At 41.5% G+C, this 26411-nt stretch overlaps 1 protein-coding gene across 1 annotated transcript in view; it reads right to left on the bottom strand.

The window, feature by feature from the left end:
- Positions 1-26079, bottom strand: part of agap3 (ArfGAP with GTPase domain, ankyrin repeat and PH domain 3) — a 113751-nt gene extending 87672 nt beyond the window's left edge. The window contains exon 1 of the mRNA XM_070844873.1: positions 25265-26079. Within this exon, the coding sequence (XP_070700974.1) occupies positions 25265-25634 (370 nt within the window). The 5' untranslated portion in view covers positions 25635-26079. The remainder of the gene's footprint in view (positions 1-25264) is intronic.
- Between the last annotated feature and the right edge of the window lie 332 nt (positions 26080-26411).

Below are 26411 nucleotides of genomic sequence, written 5' to 3'. Positions count from 1 at the left end.
GTGACCCTCCTCAATTCCCAGCAGATGGACAAGGGACAACATCTCTGTCAGATCATCAGCATTAAGCCCCCGTGCGGCATGTGCTGTGTGCCAATCGCCTGCCTCCGCTCTCACCGGCCCACAAACCCCTGTTGACTCCACGCCCACTTGCCCATCCATTGCACAGGCAACCAGTTGCCTAGGCAACCTCAAAGCCCTCGCGCCTGGTAAGTGTCAAGACAAATTCTATTTTAACATTTCACTTGCACAGTTCATTTTTCATTCATCCGTTCATTCATGAATGTAGTTCCACATGTGCCTGTCCCTTCCTGTGAACTAAACCTGATGCTGAAGTTTTAGCCTCAGACACGGTTTTCTATCAGTCTTACAGATGGCGAAAACTAATAAAACTGCCACAGTCTTCCATCTTCACAAAGTAGGCCATGAGCAGTGAAAAAACTGATAGAGATCATCCTCAAATAGCTCCGATAGATGAGCATAATTTGAATTCCAATTACTGTGTGCTATTTCCACCAAAGCGATTTTTACGTGTAGAAATTAAACTGCCATGAAACACAGCTAAAGTCATGATGAAACTCAATTATCAAACAAAAACAACTAAGAAGTAAGATAACAGCAAATGTAATCATTTCGGTTACATAAGTCGAGCAGGATTTCAGGTGACTGTTCTGCTGTGCAACTTACCTGTTAAGTAACATCAATAATTACACTGTAATCAAGTGTCCATGGTAGATTGTAACACCCGTACATAAACCCACATATTTGATCAGTGACGTTACGTGTCTGGCATTAATCTAAAGCGACAAATTTGCCAGTGAAGGTAATTTGATTAGAAATTACCTTTATGCACACTAGTTCTAAAAATTCAATCAAAATGATGCAGCATCATTTTAGAAGTATTTCATGGAACCATTCACATATTAATCCTTTCGGTGATGTTTTTACTTGCACATCACCCATCGCCCATCACGCCATGGCAGCCTCCATTCCCTACCCAGTTTGACTGCTGACCAGCCATCCGACTAACCACCACCATTTCCTCCCTCCATCAGAAAATAACACGGGTTAGGAAATTGGAAAAATGTCTATCTGTTGTTTGGTTTTGTGTCAGAGAGAGAGAGGGAAAAAAAAAATAAAAGAGAGAGAGAGAGAGAGAATAACAACTAACATTCAGTTCAGCCCAGCTGCTGTTGCATTCATCAATGCCAACGCTCTGTCAAGGGGGGGGCGTGACACACACAGGCACACTCACTATGAAGCACATGCACACATAACCACAGACACGCAACCACAAACACTCACGCACATATACACACACGGCTGGAGGGCTGAGGCTGTGCTCATCAGTGTCACTGTTGCCGAGCCCCTCACTGCACAAATCGCAGCAGGGGTGCAGACGATGGAAGGAAGAGGATGCTTACGTAAAGGCGAACATAGAAACAAAGGCTGTATGGGATGCAAACATCCCCCTGGCATGAACACAGACAAGATTTACAGCATAAGAAGATGTCATGAAAATAATTCCCCAAATCGCTGTCAAACTGGAGATTAGTAAACAAAATCAGCGTCAATGGGAGACTTTCGCTTCCAATTAAAAAAGTCTCGCAATCAACCTTTTCTAAAAGTAGCAGCCTTGCACACAAACACCACAAAATGGTGGTGCAACAAAACTGTAAGCTCAACAATTGTTCATCCACAGCCTTAAAGACAAACAAGCACCTTTATCAAGACTGGCTTAGTGTGTGCATGGGTGTTGTGTTGCTTTATTCCTCATTTCTAGTCTACATTCAACCGAGCGCTGCTGTCATGCTCTGTACAGCCGCCCACGTTCACCCTTGCAGAGTGCGAGAGAAAGGAAAGAGAGGGAGAGAGGGAGAGAGTGGGAGGGAGGTAGAAGAGAGAACCTTGCTTTCACAGTGAGAGACCAACGATACATTATGGGAGGACAAACCATATTGCTCCATGCTGTTTTTCTTACAAACGACTACATGACCAAACAATACACGCACATATTGTACAAATCCAAGGCGGCGCGCCAGGCCTTGATTACTATAGCTCTGGTTGCACGGCTCAAAGGAGCCAAAAGGAAGCATGTACTATCTCAATCTATACACCAATAAGTCCTGTTTATGTTCATTATATAATGTGAACATGCTTACCCTTCCTAAACTTCAGCAATTTCCTGGTAAATTAATTTAAATGGGAAAAAAAAAAAATATTTGAGAAGCCAATTCCAATTCCAAACATTCAGGCATTGTTTACCCCTCAGGTGAGAGCAACATTGATTTTTATGAGGGAAAAGAACAACTATTGTACACACATGAAACACTAGATACTCGTGCTTCTCTGTCTAGACAAGACTGAAATCCTGAATGCTGCAGCATGAGCTGTGTTTCTCAAACACTGCTTTCATAATTAACGAGCAGAAAAAGACACAAAACAGTGAGATCTAAAAATGGTTCGATGATAGAAGTGGAGGACAGAACTGTAGCTAGAATACCATTTAGGATGCTGAGGTCATGTCCTCTGCTTTAGGCCTATTAGGGTGTCAGCAACTTGGGAGAGGTCTCTACAATTACTAACCTTCACATGGAGGTTATTTTATTATCTAATTAATACATTTTAAGAACTATGTTTATATTTAATATCTTCTTGGCGACCAAAATCTTACATAAATAAGGCTTGGGAAGCTTTAGACCATCATATTGGGAAATTAAGCTTGTATTAAGAGAGATTAACAAAAACAGTAATAAGAAAATAAAACAATGAAATCCATGTGATTAGGAACAATTTAGGGACCGCTTTGGTGTCTGGTGCAAAGGTAGCGGGTGCTGCATGGGCAGGACTCGTGACCTCAGTATTTCTAAACTCCTGGCTACAGCTCTGACTGCAGAAGATGCTTACAGCAGAATTATACCCTTCTGAATGAAATGGGAATCATGTTGGACTCAACTGATTTGTGTTACGATCTGAAGATCCCTCATGACCGTGACCCACATTATTGCAGGGGCAGGGAATCCATCAGAGGCAGTTCATCAGTGAGGATCTGCTCCCCTCCTGCGATGAGACTCATGGCTCATATTCAAGGCCACTGGTTTGTGAGCGTACACAAACATTGGCATCCCCCAAATGGCCCATTATAACTTCCTGCTCTCGTCTCCTCTCCCTGTAGACCACTGAGCTGACAGGATATGAAAGGTGAAAGCAAAGCAGTGGCAACCAGTTCATTACAACTAGTCTGACAGGTCGTTAAGAAGGAAAAGAGGTGCGGAAAAAAGGGATAATCAGATGTTTTGGCACCAGCAGTCCACTGAGTGAACTAAAAGTATTTCTCCATGCAGCCTGAATTCCATCTAGCCTACCAAACACACTGTCAGAGACAAAATGTTCCTTATTGTAGCTTGCTATACGCATTAAACCTGGGTAATCGTGGAGAGGGTATTACTTCGCTCTCCATCTATGCTCACATCACCAATTAGCCAGCCAGTATTGAATCAAATGACAAGAGGGTCAAAGCTGACAGTATCTGATGCACTCTCCATTATCTGCAGCAAGAATAGCATTATTAATAAAGAGTGTAGCACATGGCAGCCAATATAAAAGTACAGCACACAGTATGAACACAAGCTCAGAGCATCTATGGGCTTCTTATTTTTGTAGCCAGTTATTACGTAGCTAGCACTCTCATTACTTGGAGAAAGATGGCTCTCTGCAGTTCAGTGCTCTTCAGGGGAATGAGGCTTAGAGAGAAACTACGCACCTCTGCCTCGACTTTGACCTGGACGGCTTTATTTAGGTAGTTAAGTGCTATTAAATTAAACCGGCATGGAAAGGAAAATAAAAGGTAAAGATTATCAAATAACTGCATTGACCTGAGGTGCAGCTTGATGGCAATACGCCCTAAAATTATGCTTCTCTGCAGCCCATGACTAATCCACGATGAGGGGATTTATTCTTATGGGCATGTTTTGGATGCCAGATGAGCTAGATGTTGTCTTGTTGAGAGGCAGGGCAGCCTGCGTCAGCACTGCAGGCTGTCGTCCAGCAACACAGAGCGAGGACGCAGGACAGACAAGCATGAACTGCAAAAAGGCCTTTTCCCTCCAGGATTTTCCTCTCAAGCCTGGCAGCGCTCTGAGCCTGCGAGTCTAATTCTGCCACCAGGCCAGTCTCTGGCATCCTCTCCAGATGGTGGTGAACAGGGGGTGAACAGGGAGATTAGGAAGAGAGTGATGACTGGTTCCTGACTACACATCCGGTGGCTGAGTCCCATTCTCCTCCTCCTCCTCTTCCTCCTCCCGTCATATGCCAGGCATGGCCGCGGAGACCGGATGCTCCCCGTCTTCGTGCTTCAGTAAGGTGTTGAGCTGTTTATTAGTAGCATGACATGATGCTGTGGTAATGCTGTAAAAATCTGTGCAATACAAACACAGAGAGGCCACACAATGGCATAAATGAGAAAAAGGGAGGAAGTGCAGTACTGCAAAATAATGATTTGTTTACTTCTGCACAAGCATTGTTGTGTTTCATTGTATGACCGACAAATAAAAGACAGAAAACTTGTTTTACTGTAATCCAAAAGAAATTATATCAAAACAACAGAATAACTGCTCTGGCTAATGGCGTGCAAATCAGTTCTTTACAAAAAACATCCCCTTTTTTACAACATAAAAACTAAAGAAAAAAGATTTTACTTTAGCTGGATAATTGTTGTGAGCCAGAAGTGAAAACTAAAGCTTTGAATAATTTGGGGCCTGAGTAAGTCTGTCTGTGTGAGAGTGATGGAAAATACAGACAGGATGAGAAACAACAACGTAGAGTGTGAGTAGAATGAATGAGAGACGGCAAAAAGCGGACGGCTATGAGAGAGCGAGCGCGTCACAGCAAATTTCACACTCCAACACTGGCAAAGCAAATCATCTGGCCCAAAACGCTAAATTCAACTAGCGTGGAAAGAGTTGCGTCAGCTTCTATTTTCTCAAACTTCTGGAAGACTTTCAAGAGATGCACCCGCCAAAATCCTGCTATGTGATGCTGAAAGAATGCTAGAAAACAGTAGGAAACAAAGTATCTGAGACTTCCCCCCTTTGTTCGGAAAAGTTGATGAGACAAGGAAAAGTGGCAACTCTTGCAAAAAAAAAAGATTGGGTGTCTACAAATTATGGGCTCAAAGTGCACAGCAGAGAAGAAATGTGAAGAGAGGTGGTGACGTGAAGAGAGCAGCCCAACATGTTTTTTTCCTACTACTTAACATACAGAGCCCTGAAGACAAAACAATTATGACTCATCAAATGTGTCATCAAGTTTCATATCTCCCTCACAGTCTTTTCCATCTTCTCCAGATTGAGAGGAATATGGAGGACAAAGAGCAAGAAGAGATGAAGAGCACTCAGAACAACTCAGGCAAAAGTTGCTGTGTTGTTGTGACTATGCAGGTTGATTTATGACTCTCGTGTTTAAATGTGATCTTATGTAACTACAGTCAACTGGAGAAGCCATGAGCCGCTCCACAGCGTGGCAATGAAAGATTCCTGGACTGCCTGTGCCCGAGCTCCTTTGTCACATCCCTTGATTCCATAGCCATTACAGAAGCGGGACTGGAAAAGCAAAGAAAGCCTGGAGCTGTCTGGATCACAAAAGCCCTCCATCACCTGATGCTTTAGTCACATTAGGCTGTTTGAGCCAATTACAACACATACAGCATCTGATGCCGCAAAAGACATCCAAAAATCATCTAAAAGCATACTTAAAAGTAATTTTCTCCTTTGATCTTACACGGTAATCTTCACAAATACTGTTCAAAGAGCTAAATCCGGGTTATAAATGCTGCTTGATTATAGGCAGTGTGATGTGAAGGTGTAACCATAAACAAGTTTCTCCCAAAGCTGGAATCAGAAGAGCAAAAATAACCGTGGTTATGTCCTTTGGGATGACTGAATAACTGAGGATTTAGATTTATGGACATGCTGATGGTGAAGTATGCTCTTGTTACTGTTAAATCATTATTTCCGGGCCGACCACAATTACATGTCGACAGTTTAAAACGTGGAAATGTGTATTCCTGGGAGTGTGACTAGTTTAGCACAGTCATTACAAGGCTACAAGCTTTTAAACAAAAAAAAAAAAAAAGGCCAAAGGTTTAGAAGTTAGTCCAGACTGAAATACTGGCTGGGTTTCCATGCTAGATTGAGGATTTGATGACTTTTTTTTAATCCCATGATTTAGGTCCACTTCTGATTGTGACCAAGCACCTACAAAGCTGCGGGCCTTCCCATTCTCTGCAACATCGCATGTTATTTTAGGCAAGAAGCTAAATTATTTTAGCAAACAAGCTAAAATAAGACAGAATTCAATGCCTGCTTAACATGCTACACCATTGTCATCATGAGCTTGACATTAGCATAACTAGTGTACATGTAACATGCTTTTTTTTTTGTCTGTGAAAACAAATATATATATTTTGGCTAAGAGTATAATGTACATTTACATTACTGCCCAACTGATGGAGTTACCTTTAGCATTTCTGACTGAAGCTAGCTAGTTTTCCTAAGTGTCTGGTGGAGCCCAAAATGGAGTGAAAGGGAGAGTGAGTACTAGAGTTACATTCGTCCAGTAGCCAGACACACGACTCCAAATTAATGTTAATGTTGTTCCATGTCTGCTTACATGAAGCCATAAAGTGGGTGTGTATCTGTCAGCTTGTTTTGAGGTTTATTTTCTACCCTACAATGGCAAAAACTGATTAATGGATCCATAAAAATAGAAACCAAGAGTCATCGTATCAGACTGAATAATAATGGGTTGATTGATGACTCACAAATACTGTATTTATAAATATCTGACTTAAAAACCTTGTTTGGATCATCCAACATTCCTACAAAATGTAATTTTAGACAGCCTGAAAAACTCATCTATCCCCTCAAGGCCAGCCATACTGTCAGTGAATCCTAAGCTACAAAGCTAAACAACCAAAACAAAAATAAAGGGTTGCACTGATAATTGTGGTTTCCTCTCCTACTATTGTTGGCTTTCTGCTTTGTTTTTCACAATTACAAACACTGAGTAAAACAATTTTGGAAAGAACACTGGCAAAACAAGTTGTGAGAGGTGAGATTCAAAAAAACAAATACAAAATCAGGTGTTGAGTATAATTGTGTGTAAAATTCCAACTCAAGTTGTGTATCATTTTTGTGGAGCAGGGCGAGTACAGGTTTGTTTCTTAAATATAGTAATTATTATAACAAATGTGTTTCTATGATATGGTGTTGTGCATCATGTTGTTTTACTTTTATTACACACCCTTTAGATGTTGCTTTTGTGACCACCTATTGCCAAGTCCACACTGTCCATGTCAATATATCAACAGCAAGTAATTAAGAGATATAAACAAGGTTTAAATCATTCTGCTGGTGCCAAGTGGAGTTTCAAACAGCTCCAAACCACAGATTATGAACCCCCGACTTCAGCACAACCATTGGGACCTCTATCAGTCTCTAAAATCAAAGTGAAATGGGCACCGGGGTTGTACTTCCACTGACACACCACATGAGTCAGTGCACACATTAAATGATAAATACTGAGACCAGTGCAAATAATGAATGACCAATAGCAAAGTGTGGACCCTAAAACACTCAAACAAGATTGCACAAAAGAATCCTGTTAGCCTAAATCAATGCAATGAAATTGAAAAGTTAATTCCCAAGTTTATTTTCTCTGGACTCCATCCTGAGCTCTTAAAGATGTTATTACTTAAAAAGGAGAAAGAAATATGAATGGACTTTGTGCTGTTGAATTGACAGATATCAGGTATGACAGATGACTGAATCACTCACAAGTTAGGTCAAATTATGAGCTTGCGGTATGTTCCTGATACACGATGGGTTCCCTTTAAAGTGTGAAGTGACTACTGTCTCATTTTCACTGGCTTGGTACAACACATCAAGCCGCCTGTGATCGTTCTGATGCATTTTCACAGCAGGAGATACCCGAGCTGACCTGCAGTATTGTGGTCCTACTTGTCACACAGTCTGCTATCAAAAAGCTCTGTAGTTGAGCTAAATTGATTGTCGAGGCAAGGGGAATTTTATAAGAAATACAATACAGATCAAATGAACATTAAAATCATGTAAAAGAAAACAATTAGCTTAGCATGTCTTGTCATCCAGGTGACTAGACAGAAATCTTCATCTTCGAGTCCTAATTTACTGTGTAAAGTAGGCAGACACATTCGTGATGCTGATTTTGACACTTTTCCGTGTCATTCCCGTCATTTGTGCCATGCCAGGTTCTGGCCACAATTGTCCCAACCATATGGAAATTCTGCATAAGAAGAGTGTAGAGCCACAATGTATATAATAATTACATGGCTGGCTTAGCAAGAGAGGAGGCGCATGCAGATTGGACAAATTGCTACGTGTTAAGAGTGGGAAGGAAGTAGGCCAGCTGAGAGGATGGCATCCCCATCTGGGATCCTCTCTGAAGGTTATCACTATGTGCAACCCCCATCCTCCAGATGTAGATCAGAAACCCTCGTGTTCCTAAGTCCTCTTAACACATCCTCAGTACTGCCTTGCTTCTATCCTGCTCTGGGCTATGTGCTCCTCTCCTTTCACAGAGCACATGTCAGAAATCATAACACTGGAAATCTATTCAGTACCGAAATCAAAGGGTAATGTGTCGCCCTTTGTTGCGCTCCATTCTTCAACAGATTAGAAAGCCAAATCAGCCAAGTCAACATTTTAGGAGGCTTATGGGTAGAATTTTGAGAAAGGTCTTATACCGGATTAACTCAAAAAAGTAAAACTCTTTGGGATTTCGAATTCTTAAAAGCAAATATTTTGGTATTTCTCAAGTAGTCCTTATAGACAGTCCATCAGCGTACCTGCTGTCACATTCAGAGTCCAGATGGCCACAGTCACAAAGCACAGCCTTACGGATACACAGGTACTGATAGACCAAATTTAACAGCTGTTTTTTTTTTTTTTTTTAACCACTGAGGGTGAGAGGGCAAGGAGTCAGGGTTTAGTCTGCTTCAGGATCCACAAAGCAGATGGTGACACTCAGTCTCAGCCCAGTATGACAGGCTAGCTATTATCCCACAAATTATGTATGCGTGCATGGTGTGTCACCAAACAAACATTAGAACTGTACATCCTGATTTCTAACAATATGGTCACTGCTTTTGAGCATGTGTTCCTGATGGCGTGAGGCTTACCTGCAGAGTTGCGTGATGTTGGGAATACGTCAAGGTGGGCCAGAGGCAGCGAGGGCATGAGGGAGAGGAAACAAAGAAAATCAATGAGAAGTTCAATAGATGTTAAGTTGAAAATAAATCAGTTGGCCAGACCTCGGTGGGCTACTCAGTAAGGCAGGGTCTTCCATTATGAATCAATTATATCCGTTTTCCAGTATGTATACCCTAATCTAGTAGTACATGACCCTTGAGCCTGCTTTCTTACACACCAATCACACATCCCAGGATTAGTGACCACATACATTTTTAATATAATCATTAATGCACATGACATGATAAAACACAAAATCCGTAGACAGAGATGATGATCTGCCAAATTTAGAATTACGCTGTCAACAATTATCAGTTGTCCTGTAATTTTTTTTATTCTCGTCCATTCTTTTTATTCAAGCTAAATATGATCCAAAGTTTGCCACCTTTCCGAATAAATTCACAACCAACCTCCTGATTAGTTTAGCTTCATTTGTCTGATAATCAGTTTGTTCAGCTGACGGTTTAGTTTGTTGACATTAAGTGGATTCCTGCCTACGACACTGCAGTCTGTCCAAGGTAAGTCAATAAAAAAGGAGCTGACTCATGTCTCCCAAAATATTAAATGAATAATGCATGAAATCATCGCAAAGAAACAAGTTGTCAGGACAGATTTCTTCCAGTGTGAGTCTACATATGGTTGATATTTGCACATTTCTGTAAGATGTCAAATATAAGTCAGATGTCAAAGCTTAGTGGCAGATTGAAACTTGTCCCTGCAGACAGCATAGGCTTTGTGTGGCTGTGTGTCAAATTTTAAGCAGCATTAGATAAAAAATCCTGAGCTAATCTGTACATTTTTGACAAAACTGGAGAACAGATGACAAAACCGATCAGTGACATCACATCAAAGTAATCACAGGCATCAGAGATGATTTTCTCATTGAGTTTGGATAAGCCCGTATTGGACTGTTCGATCTCCAGTCCACAAAATCTGCTGAGAAGGTCATTCTTAATTGAGTTAGTCAATTCTCCATCCATCTGAGCCCATCTATCCTCTGCTTCCATCTGACCTGAGAAAAACAGGCCTGGCACAAGAAGAAATGTCACTGAACAGACATTCTGCCAAAAAACACCACTTTTTTTTCTGTCAGTGTCCTACATTTACATTAATTTTCTGTCCATCCAAAATTCATCCAGGTCTGAATAAGTAAGTTCAATACAACCTTTATCTAAACAACAGCAATAGGAGTTTGGCTTCCCATGGAAAAGATAACATCTTGCTTCTCTACTGCATACATTTGCGGAATATGATGGGTGTTGGGAAACATAAAAATATATCTTATTCATTTCATAACATTCTGAACATAAAACATTTGAAATCTCATCCATAGAGGACTTCAGAAGCAAGGGATCCAACAAAAATGTTGGTTAGAGTGGGTGTTATTTTCTCCAGATGGACACAAGAGGACAAATTATCCAGGATGTTCAAGTAAGGCTCCATAGAAACAACCAAACAAACCTAACTCCTTCCAAGTTCAGGAGAAAAATACTGTGTGTAGTGCTTCTTCTTGCTTGGACTCTATGTCCAATAGCTCATAGTCATCAAAAACCACTCCATGTTTGGCTTTGCACTAGCTATCCCCGTCCTTGAGTCAGTGCAGGCTGAGGTGCTGCACTGCTCAGCACGGGTCATATGCAACCAGAAGAATTTTCAATGAGTCATCAGCATGCCAGCTAATTCACACAGTATAGCTTGCTCAGTTCTTCCGGCAGTCAAGTAACTAGATATGTTTTGAGACACTGTGACCAACAAGACACGTGTAGCAGAAAGTTTAGGCAACAAGCTGTGGAATAAAAGTAAAACTGATACACATCAGGTGGTAGAGAGCGCTGAATGTGACCACCGCGCACTTATTCTACAGCAGCAGTGAACGATTAATCTGTCAACTATAAAATGTCACAAAGTAAAAAAGAAAAAAAGGTCAATTCCCCAGGGCCCAAGATGGCCTCTTCACATTTATTGTCTTGTACGACCATCAGTGCAAAATCCAAAAGATGTTCAATTTACTGTGATGCATGTGCTCTCATTTGAAATGCTTAAATTAGAGATTGTTTAGCATTTTTGCCAGAAAAGGTTATTAATTCATGATCAAAATAGTTGCAGTTGTTGCTTTATTTTCTGTCTGTCTGTTGTTAATCAATTACTCTAACCTGTTGTCAAATAAAATAAAGCAGATCAGGTGAAGAGAGGGTACTTCTCTTTGTATTTCCCTGACTTTCACCCTGTGCATGCTGGGATGTGTCCCACCCCCCTGTGAACAGAGCTAAACAGATTAAGAAAGTAAATGAATTCATGTTTAACGTTGAATGAAAGCGTAATATTTCTCTTATGTGTGCTTGCATAGAAAGCACAGCCGCAAACAAACCTGTGCGGATATTTTAGAGAGTAAATACTGTGCTGAATTGTTCCATCTATCCAAACATACAACACCAGTAGCTCAGGCTCAGACAACCTCAGGTCGACCTGCCCTCTGGGGACTCTATCTGATGAGATCCGATCCCTTCTTTGTCAGAAATAAGGATGTCTAGTCCTGGACCAGCAGCAAACAAAGGGGTCTGAGCCAACAGTCAGTACGATACAGGGCCAATTATCTGCACAGAGGCTGTAGAGACATTGAGAGGTTATAAAAAAAAAAGTGGTTATAATCCTAGAAAATGGTTTAGATTGATTCTGCCAGACAAGTTGTGTTAAGAGGCTTACTAGACGGCAGACTCACCCTCACTACGCCAATTCCTGACCCTCCATCACAACATGACACTGCTTCAATAACTTGTCCCCACCCCCCCACAAACTCCCATTACATCCATCTCCTCGGGGTATTGTACTCACCAGACACCCATCCAGGTCAGGGTCGAAGGCCTGTGTGTGTGTGGGGAAATTCACACATCCCAGGAGTACCACATGCACACCACAAACACACTTGCGGAGAACTACTCCAGCCACCTACTTGTGTTACATAACACATGCCACTGCCTACCCATCCACCGGGAGACCTGCTCCACACACAGCCACCAACGGAGATGCATCACCAGAGCTCTTACACTGCAAAAGTCTAACAACCTACCACGCTCTTCCCTATTTCTCTGCCTGGAAGACTCATTTCAGACATGGGGTCAGATCCTCTGTGCTGCCGATGCTAAATGACCTATGTCTGTGACTGAGATTTCAGTCAGATGTACTTTTCCCAAACGTGACATCTGACAATCCATGAGGGTGAGTGCGGCCAAAGGATTTGCTTTGAAAATGGAGCATTAATCATGCCCAAGCTCTCACGCGCCAGCCCATTAAAAGGTAGGGTCCTATTTACTAAAAGCCCTATTGGCACGAAGAGACCACAGGAAGATTTGTTTTATTGTGTAAACAGACAAAATGCAGCTTTGAATTAGCCTGGGTCTAGATTAGCTGCCAATTTCTTTCAGGCCAAAACCAGATTTCATGCCAGATTCTGACACAACAAAAGATACCTTTTTTTTTTGAGCGGAAGGTCTTCTGAAGCCAAATATGTGAAAAGCCACAATTTAGTAGTGTGAATACTTTCAGAGAGGCCCAATGCAAACATTAGTAATGTGAGTTATTCCCCACTTTGGACATATTTTTTGTGCAAGTGCTTGCAACTGGACAAATAACACAGAGGCCTGCGAGTCAACAGCGCGGTGCTGCTAAGAAACCAATTTGCTGAGGAAATAAATGTCCTGTAAATGTCTTGCAAAATGGATACAAATGGCTCACTATGCTTTAACGCAGCAGCAGGGTGCATCTCTAGACACCAGTTGGTCCAATTTCACAACAGAATGGACCCAAGAGCACAGCAGGGCCTGAGATGCAGTGTGTGGCAACACAAGTGTCATAATTCCTCCTTTTTTACTGTACAGTGATTTGAGGCCAGCAGTTCGTTCCAGTGTACGGACACAAAATCGAGGGAGAGCTCATCTTCTGAGAACGGTGTCAGGGTGCTGAACAGTGCAATTTTCACGCCAGACTCCTCAATGAGGAAAATCTCATCATCCAAACCAGAGCTGTTGAGAAGCTGCACTCACACAGCCCTGAGGAAGATTCCAAACAGCTTATATCAAATGGGCACCGCAGAGCGTTCATTCACACAGAGGACGGACAATACAGCTCGGTTTACAGCACATATCAGAAACTCATATCAGAAACGCTGCATTTTTTAAAATAGGACCAAATGGTGCTCGGCAAACACTGAAGCATTCTGGTAACCTTTTTCTTCCAAATCTCCATAGTAACATCGCTCCTAACTGGCACGCTATTAAAAAATGACTTTTATGAATCACAGATTTTATTCATTTTGCCTTCTAATGTTTGCTGTTAGCCTCTTGCATCCTGGCATTTTGTGGCCTGCTATAGTTTTGGCTAAACCCTGAGACAAATGTGCTGTCTTGTTTCCAGAGGCTCCATTTTTTTTTTTTTACCATAGGGCAATGCTCCTAACACTCATTTTCATGATTTATGCATATATAAACACAAATACTGCAGCAATGGAGTCATTAAGCTCCCTGCACAGAAGATATATTAACCATTTTGCCTCTAGAAAAGTTAGAAAATGAAGGTTTAGTGTGTAATGAGCCCCTAAAACCACATGGGTATTAATACGTTGGAGATATGATTTGTGCTCACCACAAGTCATTATTTGCTTGCAAAATGGAAAAATGTTTTGACTTCAAAATATTCCACACGAATATCACCTCATTAATCTAGCTGTTATCGGTTATGGGCAAAATCTGAGCTTTACACCGCCAACACTAAGGTCAATTAAAACCTAAATGTCAAAGCTGTGGTTGAAAAATCACATAAGGGAGACAAGTACTAATTTAGGCATGAAAAGAGTGGAGGACATTCAGCAAAGAGTTCCACAGGGAGTAAATCCTTACAGCCTATATCCTGTGCTAATGGAGGTTATTCTGAAAAACCCCCTCAGATGTCTGGTCCAAAGTGGGAACTGTGATTGTGTTCCTAGAAGGGTTGTTGTGCATGCAGTTCACATACCCTAACGCATGACATGAGTTCTGGGTCATGGCCAGGGGGATTCAACAGTGGAACAACTTAAGGTTATTCCAGTCGGGGAAAGCAGGAAATGGGGGTATAAACAGTAAATGGGGGGTCACATTACACTTCCTCTCCAGTGATTCCCACAGAATAAAACATCTCTTAACAACAAAACCCTCCTTAGAGCTGAGTTATGATTCACAAAACAAGTGACCAAAATATCACTGCTGATCCAAGCTGAAGCTAAGTAACAGATGCTTCAAACTTTTCTTTTTTTTTTTTTTTAAAAGACTTTATTAAAACCAACTGTTCACTGCAGCATTTCTTCTAATTGCTTCATCAGTGGCACGCATTTTCCCACAATCAACAACAAAATACACTGAAAAACAAGCATCTGGCATGCTGCCTGAGAGAGTGCTTTGAAGACAGCGAGCACAAGGCCAGAGGACATGTCAAGACACCATCAAAACAATGACATCCACTAAAGGAATGTAAGACCTGGGTGATAACGCTCAGATCGCACATGTTTAACAAGCTGTACCGACAAGAGAGCTAACCTCAGAAAAGCACTGCTGACAATGCTCACACTCCTCTCAGTTCAATGAAAATAAACTGAGAACAAGTGATGCGGTATATACAGTAGGGATATTACATTTACGGCCAAATGTGAGAGCAAATGTCAAACTACTGCATAATCACCTAGCCTGAAGTACTTCAAAAACACCACATGATCTGGTAGCAACGCTACCACATTCGGAAGGACACAGCCTTTAAAACATTTTGTTCAGCAGGATTCATCCTCACAACAGAAAAATAACTTTCATGAATAATTCCTCAAGTGGAAACAAACTAACTCAAACATGTCCTTGGAGATTGACTGACTCAGGAAAACTGTGGCATATCCCTGAGCTAATAAGAGAATTACATTGGATTTCCACAGGCCTGAAACCTTTAAATAACACATTCTCAATTACATGGCTTTCCAAAAGCAGGAGTAACTGACTTTTAACACAAAGCTTTAACTTGCATACTGTATGCTGTCTCTGCAGCATTATGGCCTCACATACTGTAGGACACACTTCCTTTATCCGGCATTTTCCTCCTCAGTGCAGAAAATGTGCTCCCCGAGGGCAAGAAAAGTCCCTGTTTGAGATTTCTTTTCAAAGAGAAGGGGCGACTGTGCTTCTCTCTCTCTCTGCTAAATAACTGGATAACTCAAACAAGATCACTGCTTACTTTTCTACTGTAAAATGGTGTTTTATAAAAGAGCTCCTGCAGTCCAGGTTGACTCTCTGCCACAATTCTCCATTCATCCCCAATTAAATCCTCCCCCAGTTGAATTTCCAGGGAAAAACTAGTCTCAGATAACAATTTCTATTCTAAGGACACTTCATTCTTTCACCATGATCCTCTACCCATCCCCAACCTGGATGAGGCCAGAATCTTCCCACAGTTAGTCACGGGACTGCTGGCAGGCTGAGGGGACTTGGAGGCATATGCGCCTTTCCATCTGTTGCTCACTCACTGCTTTCCAAACCCCTTCCTCTGTCAGCAGCCATCTGCTTCCAGCCCTACCCCACTGGCAGGAAACATGAGCACTTCCACCATAGGACACGGATGATGCACAAATTGAAAAAAAAACAAAAAAACAGAAGAGCCTAAGGCAAATTTAATTGACCGCTGTCTCAGCATTAAAAAAAAAAAAAAAGATAATGTTAATAGAGGGAATACAGCACAGTATAACCGTAGATGTAGGGCTATGCACATTAACTAATACATTGTCATCATTATCCATTACTCTGCTACTTTTTTTCCTGAATTACTCCATTATTTTGTGGTATAGCAGTCAATTAACAGAAAATGAATCATTAGAAATTGACAAACATTTGCTGGTTCCAGCTTCTTAAATGTCAAGATTTACTTTGTAATACATGATAGTAAACTAAATATATCTGGGTTTTGGACTGACTGTCCAATCTGATTGTCTTTAGTGATAATTAGTGTTGGTAAGACATTTGAACACATCCCCCTCCGCTGTGGGAGATTAAAATAGTAATTATTAATAAAAATTATAACATTTGTCGATAAAGAAAATTATGAGTTGCAGCCCTAATAGTTTGGCTTATAACTGCCAAAAAATAGTAAAAACACAAACTCACCATCTCCTAAAGCCAAAAGGTGACATCTTCGAATTGCTTTTTGAGTGCTATCAACACTAATTATCAGTGAAGACGCAGAAAAGCAGAAGTGTCTCACAATTAGGTCGCTGGAATAAGCCAATGTTTCATATTTTTGCATTTTAAAAAAAATCCCTCTTACAATAATAACTTATTCACTGAATGGATTTATTCATATTTTTGTCTCTCAATCTAAAACTAATTGGTTCAGCCCTACTTATAAGGCATGAAAACATTATGGTGGTGTGCATAATAAAGTGAATTAGAGTATATTATATATTGAACTCAACTGCAGCATTCTGTATCATCACCATAACACAGACTGCAGTTAAGCATCATTTCTAATGTAACTGTTACATTCTCTCCATTGCTCTCACTAATTGTACCTAATTTCACAATGTCCTTACAGCAGAAAGAGAATATCTGCATATATCCCAAGACTCCCGAGATTTTTTATATATATATATTTCTTTCATATAAATCTAATGAAGCTGCTTAATGTCGAGCACCCACTGATTCATGTATGGTTGGGACAAATGCATCTCTCTTATTCAGTAGTGAAAACCCAGTGATTCAAAATGAACTCTGCTGAGAAATTCAATGGTTCTTCCCTTCAATAAGACATTAGATCAGAACTGTTCCACACTACCCATTAACAATGTCAGAACATGGTGGAGTGAAAAAAAAAAACAACCCTCTACTTTCTGCTCATGGGAGATTATGATGAGTATACTCTAGATTTTCCTTTAAAGAAAAAAACCCCAGACCAGCTCAGCCCTGCTCCTCCATATTCAGAACACAAGAAAAAAATTAGCTGTCCATCAATGGGAGAGAGAGCGCCTTTGTTGAATAGCACAATGGAGGACATTCTGCTGTGGAGGATAGCGTCACATTCAATAAGCCAAAGCTGAGGTGCTGCAGCAGAGAGGACAGCAGGGCTGATGCAGATATGGCACTCTGACCCCGTCAGACCTCCCAGGCCCTCAGACTGAGGCTCTGTTTACAGCTCACCAATTCAGCTCTTCTCTGCACACTTGCGGCCGTGTGCTGTGTTAAAATGCACGTCAATGGAGGTGTAATGAGTGCTGTGAAGCTGCAGATGAGAGAAACTGTACAGGCTAATCACACGGAGACTTTTGAGAGTGAGGCGTGTGCAGACCCTGCTGTCTAGCATGCATCTGTCAGGGGTAAAGTCTGTTACTACCACACTCCCGAGAGTAAACCTGTGATGTAAACTTGATGTGAAGTGTTTCTACAACACTGCTCTCAAGGATTAAACATGGCTGAAACCTGACACTTGCAACGCTCAACACAGAGGTTGGTTCACTTGCTACAGATGCTCTGGCAATGTTTTCAAGTGAATGGCAAATCAAAAGAAGTTGATATTTCTAACAAAGGCTGCTTGGGCGACTTAACATGGGAGGTGTTGAAGGCCTCTGGTACATGACACACCGCAATGGACCGCTTTGCTCCTACGGGATCATTGTCGTCTCCAGCACAGATACAACTGAAGTGAGATATGGATTTTCTACAATCTATCTTTCTTTTAATTTTAAGAAATAGTCAATAGCAACCAAATAAGGGACTGCATCCTAGAGGTCTCAGATGAAAGCAATTTACAGTAAACTAAAAATGAAACTACAAATGATTTAAAAGGAACCTTTTTGGAAATACATTTTTTCTAGTGTCAATATTAATGAGTTAGTTTTGTAATTCATTTGAAATATACAACTGCTTAAAAAATGTAATTAAAAAAACAACACAGCTGTGGTTTGTTTACTTCCTGTTTGGTTGGCAATGATCTTCTCAAGCTCCGCTGCTATTCATTCCATATGCTTCATTTTCTAATGCCTATGGGGGGGATTTCTGACATAGGTAATACGCGTTTCAGCAATGAAGCAAAAAGGAAAAAACAAAACAGATTGTGGTCCATACATCTGCTGCTGCACCGCCATTCTCGGGCCACCACACCACGGCGATTCAAGATGCAGCGAGTTCGGTAAAGCTGGAACTGATGCAGCGCTGTTTTTTGTGTCTCCTGTGTTGTGTTGTGACACTCATTCACGTACATTTAGAAGACTGTAGTATAACAGCAGATAGAACTGCAGCCCTACAGATTTTACAGTTGTTAGTCTCAATCTGTTTTTTGCTAAGACATGCCATATGCTACGGACGTGTTGCGTTTTAGTGCATATGTGAAATGGTTTCCTTAAGATGATAAGAAGAAGATAAGATGATATCTGATTTTAGCAGCCTTGAAGGTTTTGAAATTCACTTTAACGTACAGGCCTGAGTTTTGTTATCATTTCGGGATTTGTAAATCCTGTAATCTTATCGTCACTGCAAATTGTCATTTTTACCTTTCTGTGTGCAGAATAAACAAATGAAATACATCATGTTGGTTTGTAAGCTTTAGATTTGTTGATGGACTTTAGAGAGGGCCAGGCTAGCTGCTTCCAGTCCTTATGCTGAGCTCGGCTGATCGCCTCTTGACTCCAGCTCCATACTTAATGGACAGGGATGAGAGTGGCATCAATCTTCGCATCCAACTCTTAGTAAGGAAGCTAAAAAGCTTGCTGGCTAAAAGTTATTGTAAGTGTGTGATAGCTTCACAACAAACAAGTTTAATGTCAAATCCTGTTAATCATTTAATTTAAACCTTACTTGCAGTTATGGCATAAAATAGTTATCTTAATGTTGCTCAGAAATAATTAGTATAGATACTGAGCAGTGTTTAATCTATGTTACCTATGTAACAGTACGTAAAAGAGAAGAGAAGAGAAACCGGCCGTGGTTGGGCCTATTCCATGCTTCACAGATGTATTTATGTGAGGCTTTATTTAGGCACAAGATCTACAACTAGTAAATACTTACTGAGCTACTCTATAAACACCAGCATTCCACATTAACAGCAATTTACATTGACACACCGTGTAAGAGACACAGCTGGTGGTATTGACTGACATTTCTAACTCTATAACAGTTTCTAATCCATATTCACAGTTACGGTTTTGAAAAATAATGAGCACATTGTGGAGACATTCACTTGCCAGAAGTAGCAGCGGCATTTTCCTGACACAGATGGCCCACAGTCCTCAACTCAAATTTAAGCCCCACAATGGCACACATATCTCGACCTCTTAACTGTTACAACTCATTGGAAAACCTCTGTTAGCCCACTCTGTATGAGTATTCTTAAACAGGACTATATTTATCCTGCCTTCGTGGGTCTTGAATCAAACTACCAAAGCTGTATCACCGAGAACTTCTGCTACGGCATGCCAACATGTGGTCAATGAAAACAATTTTAATGAAGATATTTCAGTGTTTTAGGTCACTGCAGGAAATAAGCCCCGCTTCAGCAGTGACGGAAAGATGCATTATCATCATTCTCTGCGTGTGATTAGCAGATGAGAACTCTGCTCGTGCTCTCTTTTGCAACCGACTACTAGAGAGATGCAGTATGTACCAGGGAGCTGCTGAGATGCCACACAATGCCAGCAGAGAGCTCAGAGGCTTCAGCGTGAGCTTTTGTATCTCATTGTGTCATCCCTTTTGCTATCTGAGCACACCATGTCCCATTGTGCAGCCTTATTAGTCCTTTCTTGAAATCCCCAGCACCCCTCTTGAGTAGCTGTGGATTTAGGTGACTGCCCTTGCCCTGACATTGGACTGCAAGTTGGAAATATGAATGTCAGCATGAGCTTTTGCAGTTTCATGAAACACAGTTATTGCTCAAGATGCAAGATGACATTGCAACAATGTAACATCGTGACAATCAGCTCAAGGAAAACCCCTCAAAATACACACACACACACACACAGGTCAGTGTCCTGTAATCATCACCACCTTAAGTTATGTCACACAACCTCTACTTGCAGGTGCTCTTGTACTTCATAAACCTACATCTTTTCAACTACCTACAGAGCGTCCTTAAAAAAAGTAAAGAATGTTATACAAGTTTGATAAGAATATGAATTAGAGTAGCAATCAGAAGTCCCATTGCAAATAGCACCAAAGAAAACTATTCCCAGGGCATAGTCTTGTTAATGGAACACTCATCCACATTAAAATGAACAGCTAAAAATATAACTGAAATCACAGATACCATCTCTGCAGCTGTCTGCATATCTCAGTGATCCGGATTTTATTCTGCTTACAAATCCTCACATGTTTATTCCCCCTAAATCAAATCCCCAGACCAAATCCAGGCTCCAGCTCTGGTTGAATGTGTAAACAGCACTACGTAGGTCTGGGTTCGAGTCTAGAGAAACCACCTCTACAAATGATATAAGTTTTTATCTGTGAAAAAATAAACCTATCTGCTATTTCAAACAATTAATTATGCAGCAAGGACATGGTATCCAATGTCTTGCCAAATGTCTGTAGGTTATTCATTAGCTGAACTAACTCCAGTGCATTAAGAGTGTAAGAAGACTTGGGGCACACTTTCAAGGTTGATGTAAGAACAAGTTGACGATGCAGAATATCTGTCCAGCCGACTGGTATTATTTATTCTCTCTTTTTTTTTTTTTTAAACCTGCTTTCAGTTGATCACTGTTGTGTTGTAATTCTCAGTCGGATTGGCCTTTCTTGGCTGACAGCTAAAAACTTTGACCTAAAACGAACTTCAGCTTTCTGCTGCATCATCAGTGTTACTTCACAGTGAGGCACAAAGATGGTCACTGGCAAGAAGGCCGGCCAGTGTAATTGTAGTGATGATTAGTTGACAAACTTGGCTGTCAGTGAAATAAGCAAAGCTGCAGCTCATTAGACATGTTTCCCTGTTGACTCAATAAACTCTGTCTTTATCAGATTTAGTTTCTTACACATGTTAAATTAGCTCTTACGTTACACAATGAAATAATGGAACCAAATTCTTTGTTCTTTATCATTTTTAGTAGCGCTCCACAGGTAGTATGAGTCAATCAGTTCCAAAAAAAGACTGAATATGTTCCATCAGGGGACAAAGTTACAAAGAGTGTCTATGAGCTGGTTGCTCAAACAAAGATGAAGCCTTGTCCAAAACCTGTTTTCAGACTAAAGACAAAGTTTAATTGGCACTGGCATTGAAAACATTTTATGGATTAGACCAAATCAATATCCAGGAAATTGCTCTTTTCACTTCAGCCTGATTGATAAAGCACCAGTTTGGCACACTAGCAACTCAACACCTAATCCTGGGGATTTGAGAGTCATTTTAGCTTCATGACATTGAAGGTTCTCTGTCATTCAGCTCACAGGTCTAACGTGGTTTTTAGCCACAAGGCTGGATTACCATCCAAAGTGGGCAACTGCCAGTGGGCTCAACAAAATGATCGTTTCCCAATTTGTTTGAGTAGCGTTTCATGAACTTACCACAAACGGACACACAGAAACCTACCTGTGTAGGTGGTTTCTGGGCCTCTGTGCACACTATAATGCAGCTGGCATCTACAGTGTGCTGTGTGCTCTGCACTTGTTGGGAAAATGGAAGCAACAGGAGCCCATCTGCAAATCTTTGCCCCGGGCCCCCGCACAGGTTACCCAGCCACGCTAACCCAAGCCTCTTTGACAGGTAGCGAAACATTTTTGTCACTTTAACATTAAATCCCCTTGCTGACCACTCTCTGTATTTTGTTACTGCCATTTTGTTTGCAAATTTCCTGGCCTGGTCTTTCTCACAGCTTATGATGAATTACATGAATTACATGCTTGTCTAATTCTTAATCAGCTTCCTGTCCTGTATTCACAAACATCGTTTTAAAAAAGACAAAAGAGAAAATGTTTTATTTGGAATGGCATTATGAATTGGCTCACTGAAACCAAGCACCATCCTGAATATCAATTATAGAATGAATTATGCAAAATGAATTATATGAGGGAGGGGGGAGCACAAAAACCAGTGTGGATGGTCATCCTTGTACAAAGGTCTTACTAATCAACAAAGCAGCAGGGGAACCTTAGTAACGATGGGAATTCATTTTGTAAGGGCTGTAATTTCTATTCACTCTTTTCTTCAGCATTTTCAGCTAAATGCATGAGCCACTGGTTCCTTAGCAACAGACTCCGCAATGATGCAAGATTGAAGAGAGCAGCTCTGCAGTTCCACAGTGCAGGTGAAGACAAGTCGGCCAACGTCTCCTGTTGCAGCTCTTCAAAGCCTCGCGAAGTTACAGGTATTAAGGCAACTGCATCTCATTTAACAGCATGAAGAAGAAAAAAAAAAAGCACCACAGCGCACATCAAAGCTAAAGCAATGTTTTTGGGAGAGGGATACCAAAACCTGTAATGCCTTTTGACATACGGTGTGTATGCTAAGACACATCAATTCAACACCATTCTTCATGCACATAACATCAGAGTTGAGACCCCAAACATGTTAATTATGTGCCAAAAGGGGAATATACTACATTAAATATTTTGCTTGACATTTTGTGTAAGGACACAATGCCACACCAATCATAGTTCTGTTTTTACTCCCAAGGATACCTGGCCCAATACAGACAGACAATGTGACATCCTACTGGGAGACTTCTCGTCTCAAACATCAACAATTAGGTTGTTTAGTATGCAGCACATCAAGGGATTGTTTCTAATCATTTTGCTAATGTTCAACAATTACACGGAGACCAACTGTGAGGAAGATGTCCCAGAGAGGCCACTTTCTCCACCAACAGAAGCCGTGGTGGACTAATGATGCAGTCAATATGGTGCGTTTTGAGAACAATAAGAAAGAAGGTTCAGTGGCTTTCAGATTTGACTCAATACTGATGAACTTGTTGGCTTGCTAGCAGCGTATTTTAATGCTACCATACTATCTTAAACTTAAGGAATCATCTTTGCGCTCCTTTTTTCTAAGGGGTTTGAAAGGGTGACAGTGAAGGAGGAGGAACCCACAACAAAAGTGAAGTTCAACTCCACTGGAAGCTGAAGGCTGACGCAAAATATCTGTACCAAAAGAGATTTGTGAATGAAGCACACAAGCAACAACCTTCCTGTTTTTAAGAGGGACATTTAAGAGATAACTCATAAAAGGCTCCTGTGTTGTCCTATCAAGATACAGAAGAAAGACATGTCATCCTAAAGCATCTGAGGGATGCTGAAAGGTTGAACTGAGACACAACGGGCCCACCAGTTGATTGCTTATTTTCACTATGATCGGTCCTCAACCTGTGGATCATGATACCGATTCTGCCTTGTGCTTTAATGGCTGTGGCCATTATGTTGAGTGATGTTATTCAAAGTAAATGTCAAAACACTAACGTATTGCTAAACAATCGGCAAAAGCAAGACAAACAGTACAAAACAAGCCAACATGGAAAATCCTTCAGTGATGACTCCATGTAATGATATTTCCCCCTGATAAATGTTAAGGTCAGGTTTATCTGATAAGATCATCACTGACAATGCTGAGGTCTGTTGATATCCTTGAAATATTGGTATATTGACAACCAGCATTAAAGCCAACACGTCAATATCTTCCTGAAAGTTGCACTGACCATTTATTTCTTTAATATTAAACATTTCCCATTAACCTTTGCCACTGGCACGCCAACATCAACATCTCACAGGAAGTGAAGTTGCTGAATGCTAACAATATAACTATTGCTATAGTTTTTTGTTAAAACAGCTAAATGCTCTAATGGTACCGCCCTGTACAGTCACACGCTAACCATTTACACCAATGAGGACTTTATCTTACAATGACTATCTCACTCTTTCACTGTAAACTCCTAATTTGTGCCAAAAAGAAAACTATTCAACCTGGTTTCACTGGTATTCCATATTGTTTCTCAAATTCAAGAAACATAATAAAACAGCTGCAGACGATGTATATTAATGGTTGCTGCTTTCAAGATGAACTTGATTCCTTTATTTGAACCGTGCAAAACACATCTGAATCCGAATTATGCCACTAAAGACGGTTTTGGAACCACTGGTGCGAACGTGTACTATATACTCCGACACTCCTCGAGACCCATGACAGCTGACTTTGTTAAACAGCACGCTGACTGCCATGTCAGCCATTGATTGGATACATGTGAGCAGCAGGGAGAAACACACAAGAAACCGCTACTACAATTTATGACGTTCACATCTCACAGTGAGGCTAAATCCTCACCTGAATTTGACAAGGGAGGCCTGGTCTGGTCAGGTAACATCACTGGGACCTGATTTCCACAAAGATTATACCTGTCGAGTGGCTTCATGACAGATTCACTTATGTCCATCATGGCATCTCCATTAGTGCATCATCATTTCCTCTCCTTTCATGTGTAACAGCCCGTTCTGTGTGTGTGTTTAGTGCTAGTGAGCCTCTGCATTGTGCAGGGCTATCTATCATCACTTTCATGTAACATGTGACTTGACATTGGTAGCCTCTCTTCCTGGAACATGGGTTCAAAATAAAACAAAACCTAAGCCACTCTCTGGAGGGACACACTTTTAGTGCATGAGATGTGAAATCAGAGGCCTCTTAACCAAATGCCATTAAAAAAAAAAAAAAAGGAGCAATTACAATCGCACAGACTGTCTGTTGTTAGTGCAGTTAAACATTTGATTGTTAACACTGCAGTGGATGGGGGCAATTCATGCCTTGAGCAGGACTATGAGATCGGCTACGCCCCCAGCTCCAAAGTGTGATTGTTGACACTGTGCTATGCGCCCATGACAATGTTACCAAGTGTACATAAAAGGAAGGGAAAGGAGACCCCCCTCACCCCTCAACCACTCTCCCCCCCCACCCCCAGCCCTCAATGAATGAGAACCACCAAACGACAGAGAAACCCCAGTGTGACCCCTCCCCACACTCACCTTCAATGGAGATTACATGCTCTCGGATCTGGTTCTGCAGGGCCAGGTCATCGATGCGCTCGATCAGGTCGTAGATTGCGTAAATGTTCGGGTGGACAGACTCGAACCGATGGATCTCTGCCCTGATGGCCGCCGAGTTGGACAAAACAAACTGCGAGCCCGCTTGGCCGGGCTGGGCAGCCTGGCCTGAAACAGTCCCCGAACCGAACTGACCGGCCCCTGAGCTTGCAGACGATCCGGATCCGAACTGGGACGGGATGGACTGGGGGACCGGGACGGGAACTGCCACCGGGACCGTGCCTGGAGTGGGCATGGCTGGCTGAGACTGCTGCGAGATACCGGACACTGGGACGCTCGACTGGAAATTCATCTTGGGTTTTTTTTTTTTTTTTTTTTTCTTTTTTGGAGCGAGTAACTCTTTTTTTTTTTTTTTTTTTTTACAGCGACAACACAGATATGCAGACTAGAAATTGGGATTCAAGCGATGCGAACAAAAGAAGTCCGCGCGAATTGGTGATCTGGAAAACGATCGGCGCTGAAGCATCAATAGTTGGTCGCCAATTGCAACAAAACGCGGCTCTTGCTCATATTATTAAAACTTGACTGTGATTCATTTTCCGTTATTGGCCAGATCTATCCAGGGCCCCGTTTTTTTTTTTCTTCTTCTGTGGCTTACAAACCCGCAATGCCTACCACTTGGACACTCCTCTGTGGGCTGCACCGCTGTTTTGGTCAAACCCGTTTTCCTTAGTTGCTCTGTTTGCAGGAGACAATGGGCTAGGCTTCAGCGAGGCGCCCCGGTCCACTGCCTTCAATGCGTTGTTTCTGCGCTGAAATGAAATAGCGTTCAGTCCTCTTTGGTCCAAGTGGTCCCTGCCCAGCGCCCTCCTCCGCATGCTGAAACGTCACCCATCACGTAATTGTACTTGAGATGGGGGAGGGTGTGATTGGATTTGGTGGAGGGGGAGAAAATCGCAACGTGCACATCATTATAATAACCTACCTGACAGTTATGCAACCGCAAAAAATTGGCCACTGCAAGATGGAAGAGATGCTGCAATTAGGAATCAGGACTGTAGTTGGTTGTTGGTTGGTGGTGTTTCATGTAAAAACTCCAGTTATTGTGTCCCACTGGCCTACACATTAA

This window comes from Pempheris klunzingeri, chromosome 15 (assembly GCF_042242105.1).
Source record: "Pempheris klunzingeri isolate RE-2024b chromosome 15, fPemKlu1.hap1, whole genome shotgun sequence".
Lineage (NCBI taxonomy): Eukaryota > Metazoa > Chordata > Actinopteri > Acropomatiformes > Pempheridae > Pempheris > Pempheris klunzingeri.
Note: the sequence above shows the minus strand (reverse complement) of the source record. Positions and strands in the feature narration are given on the sequence as shown.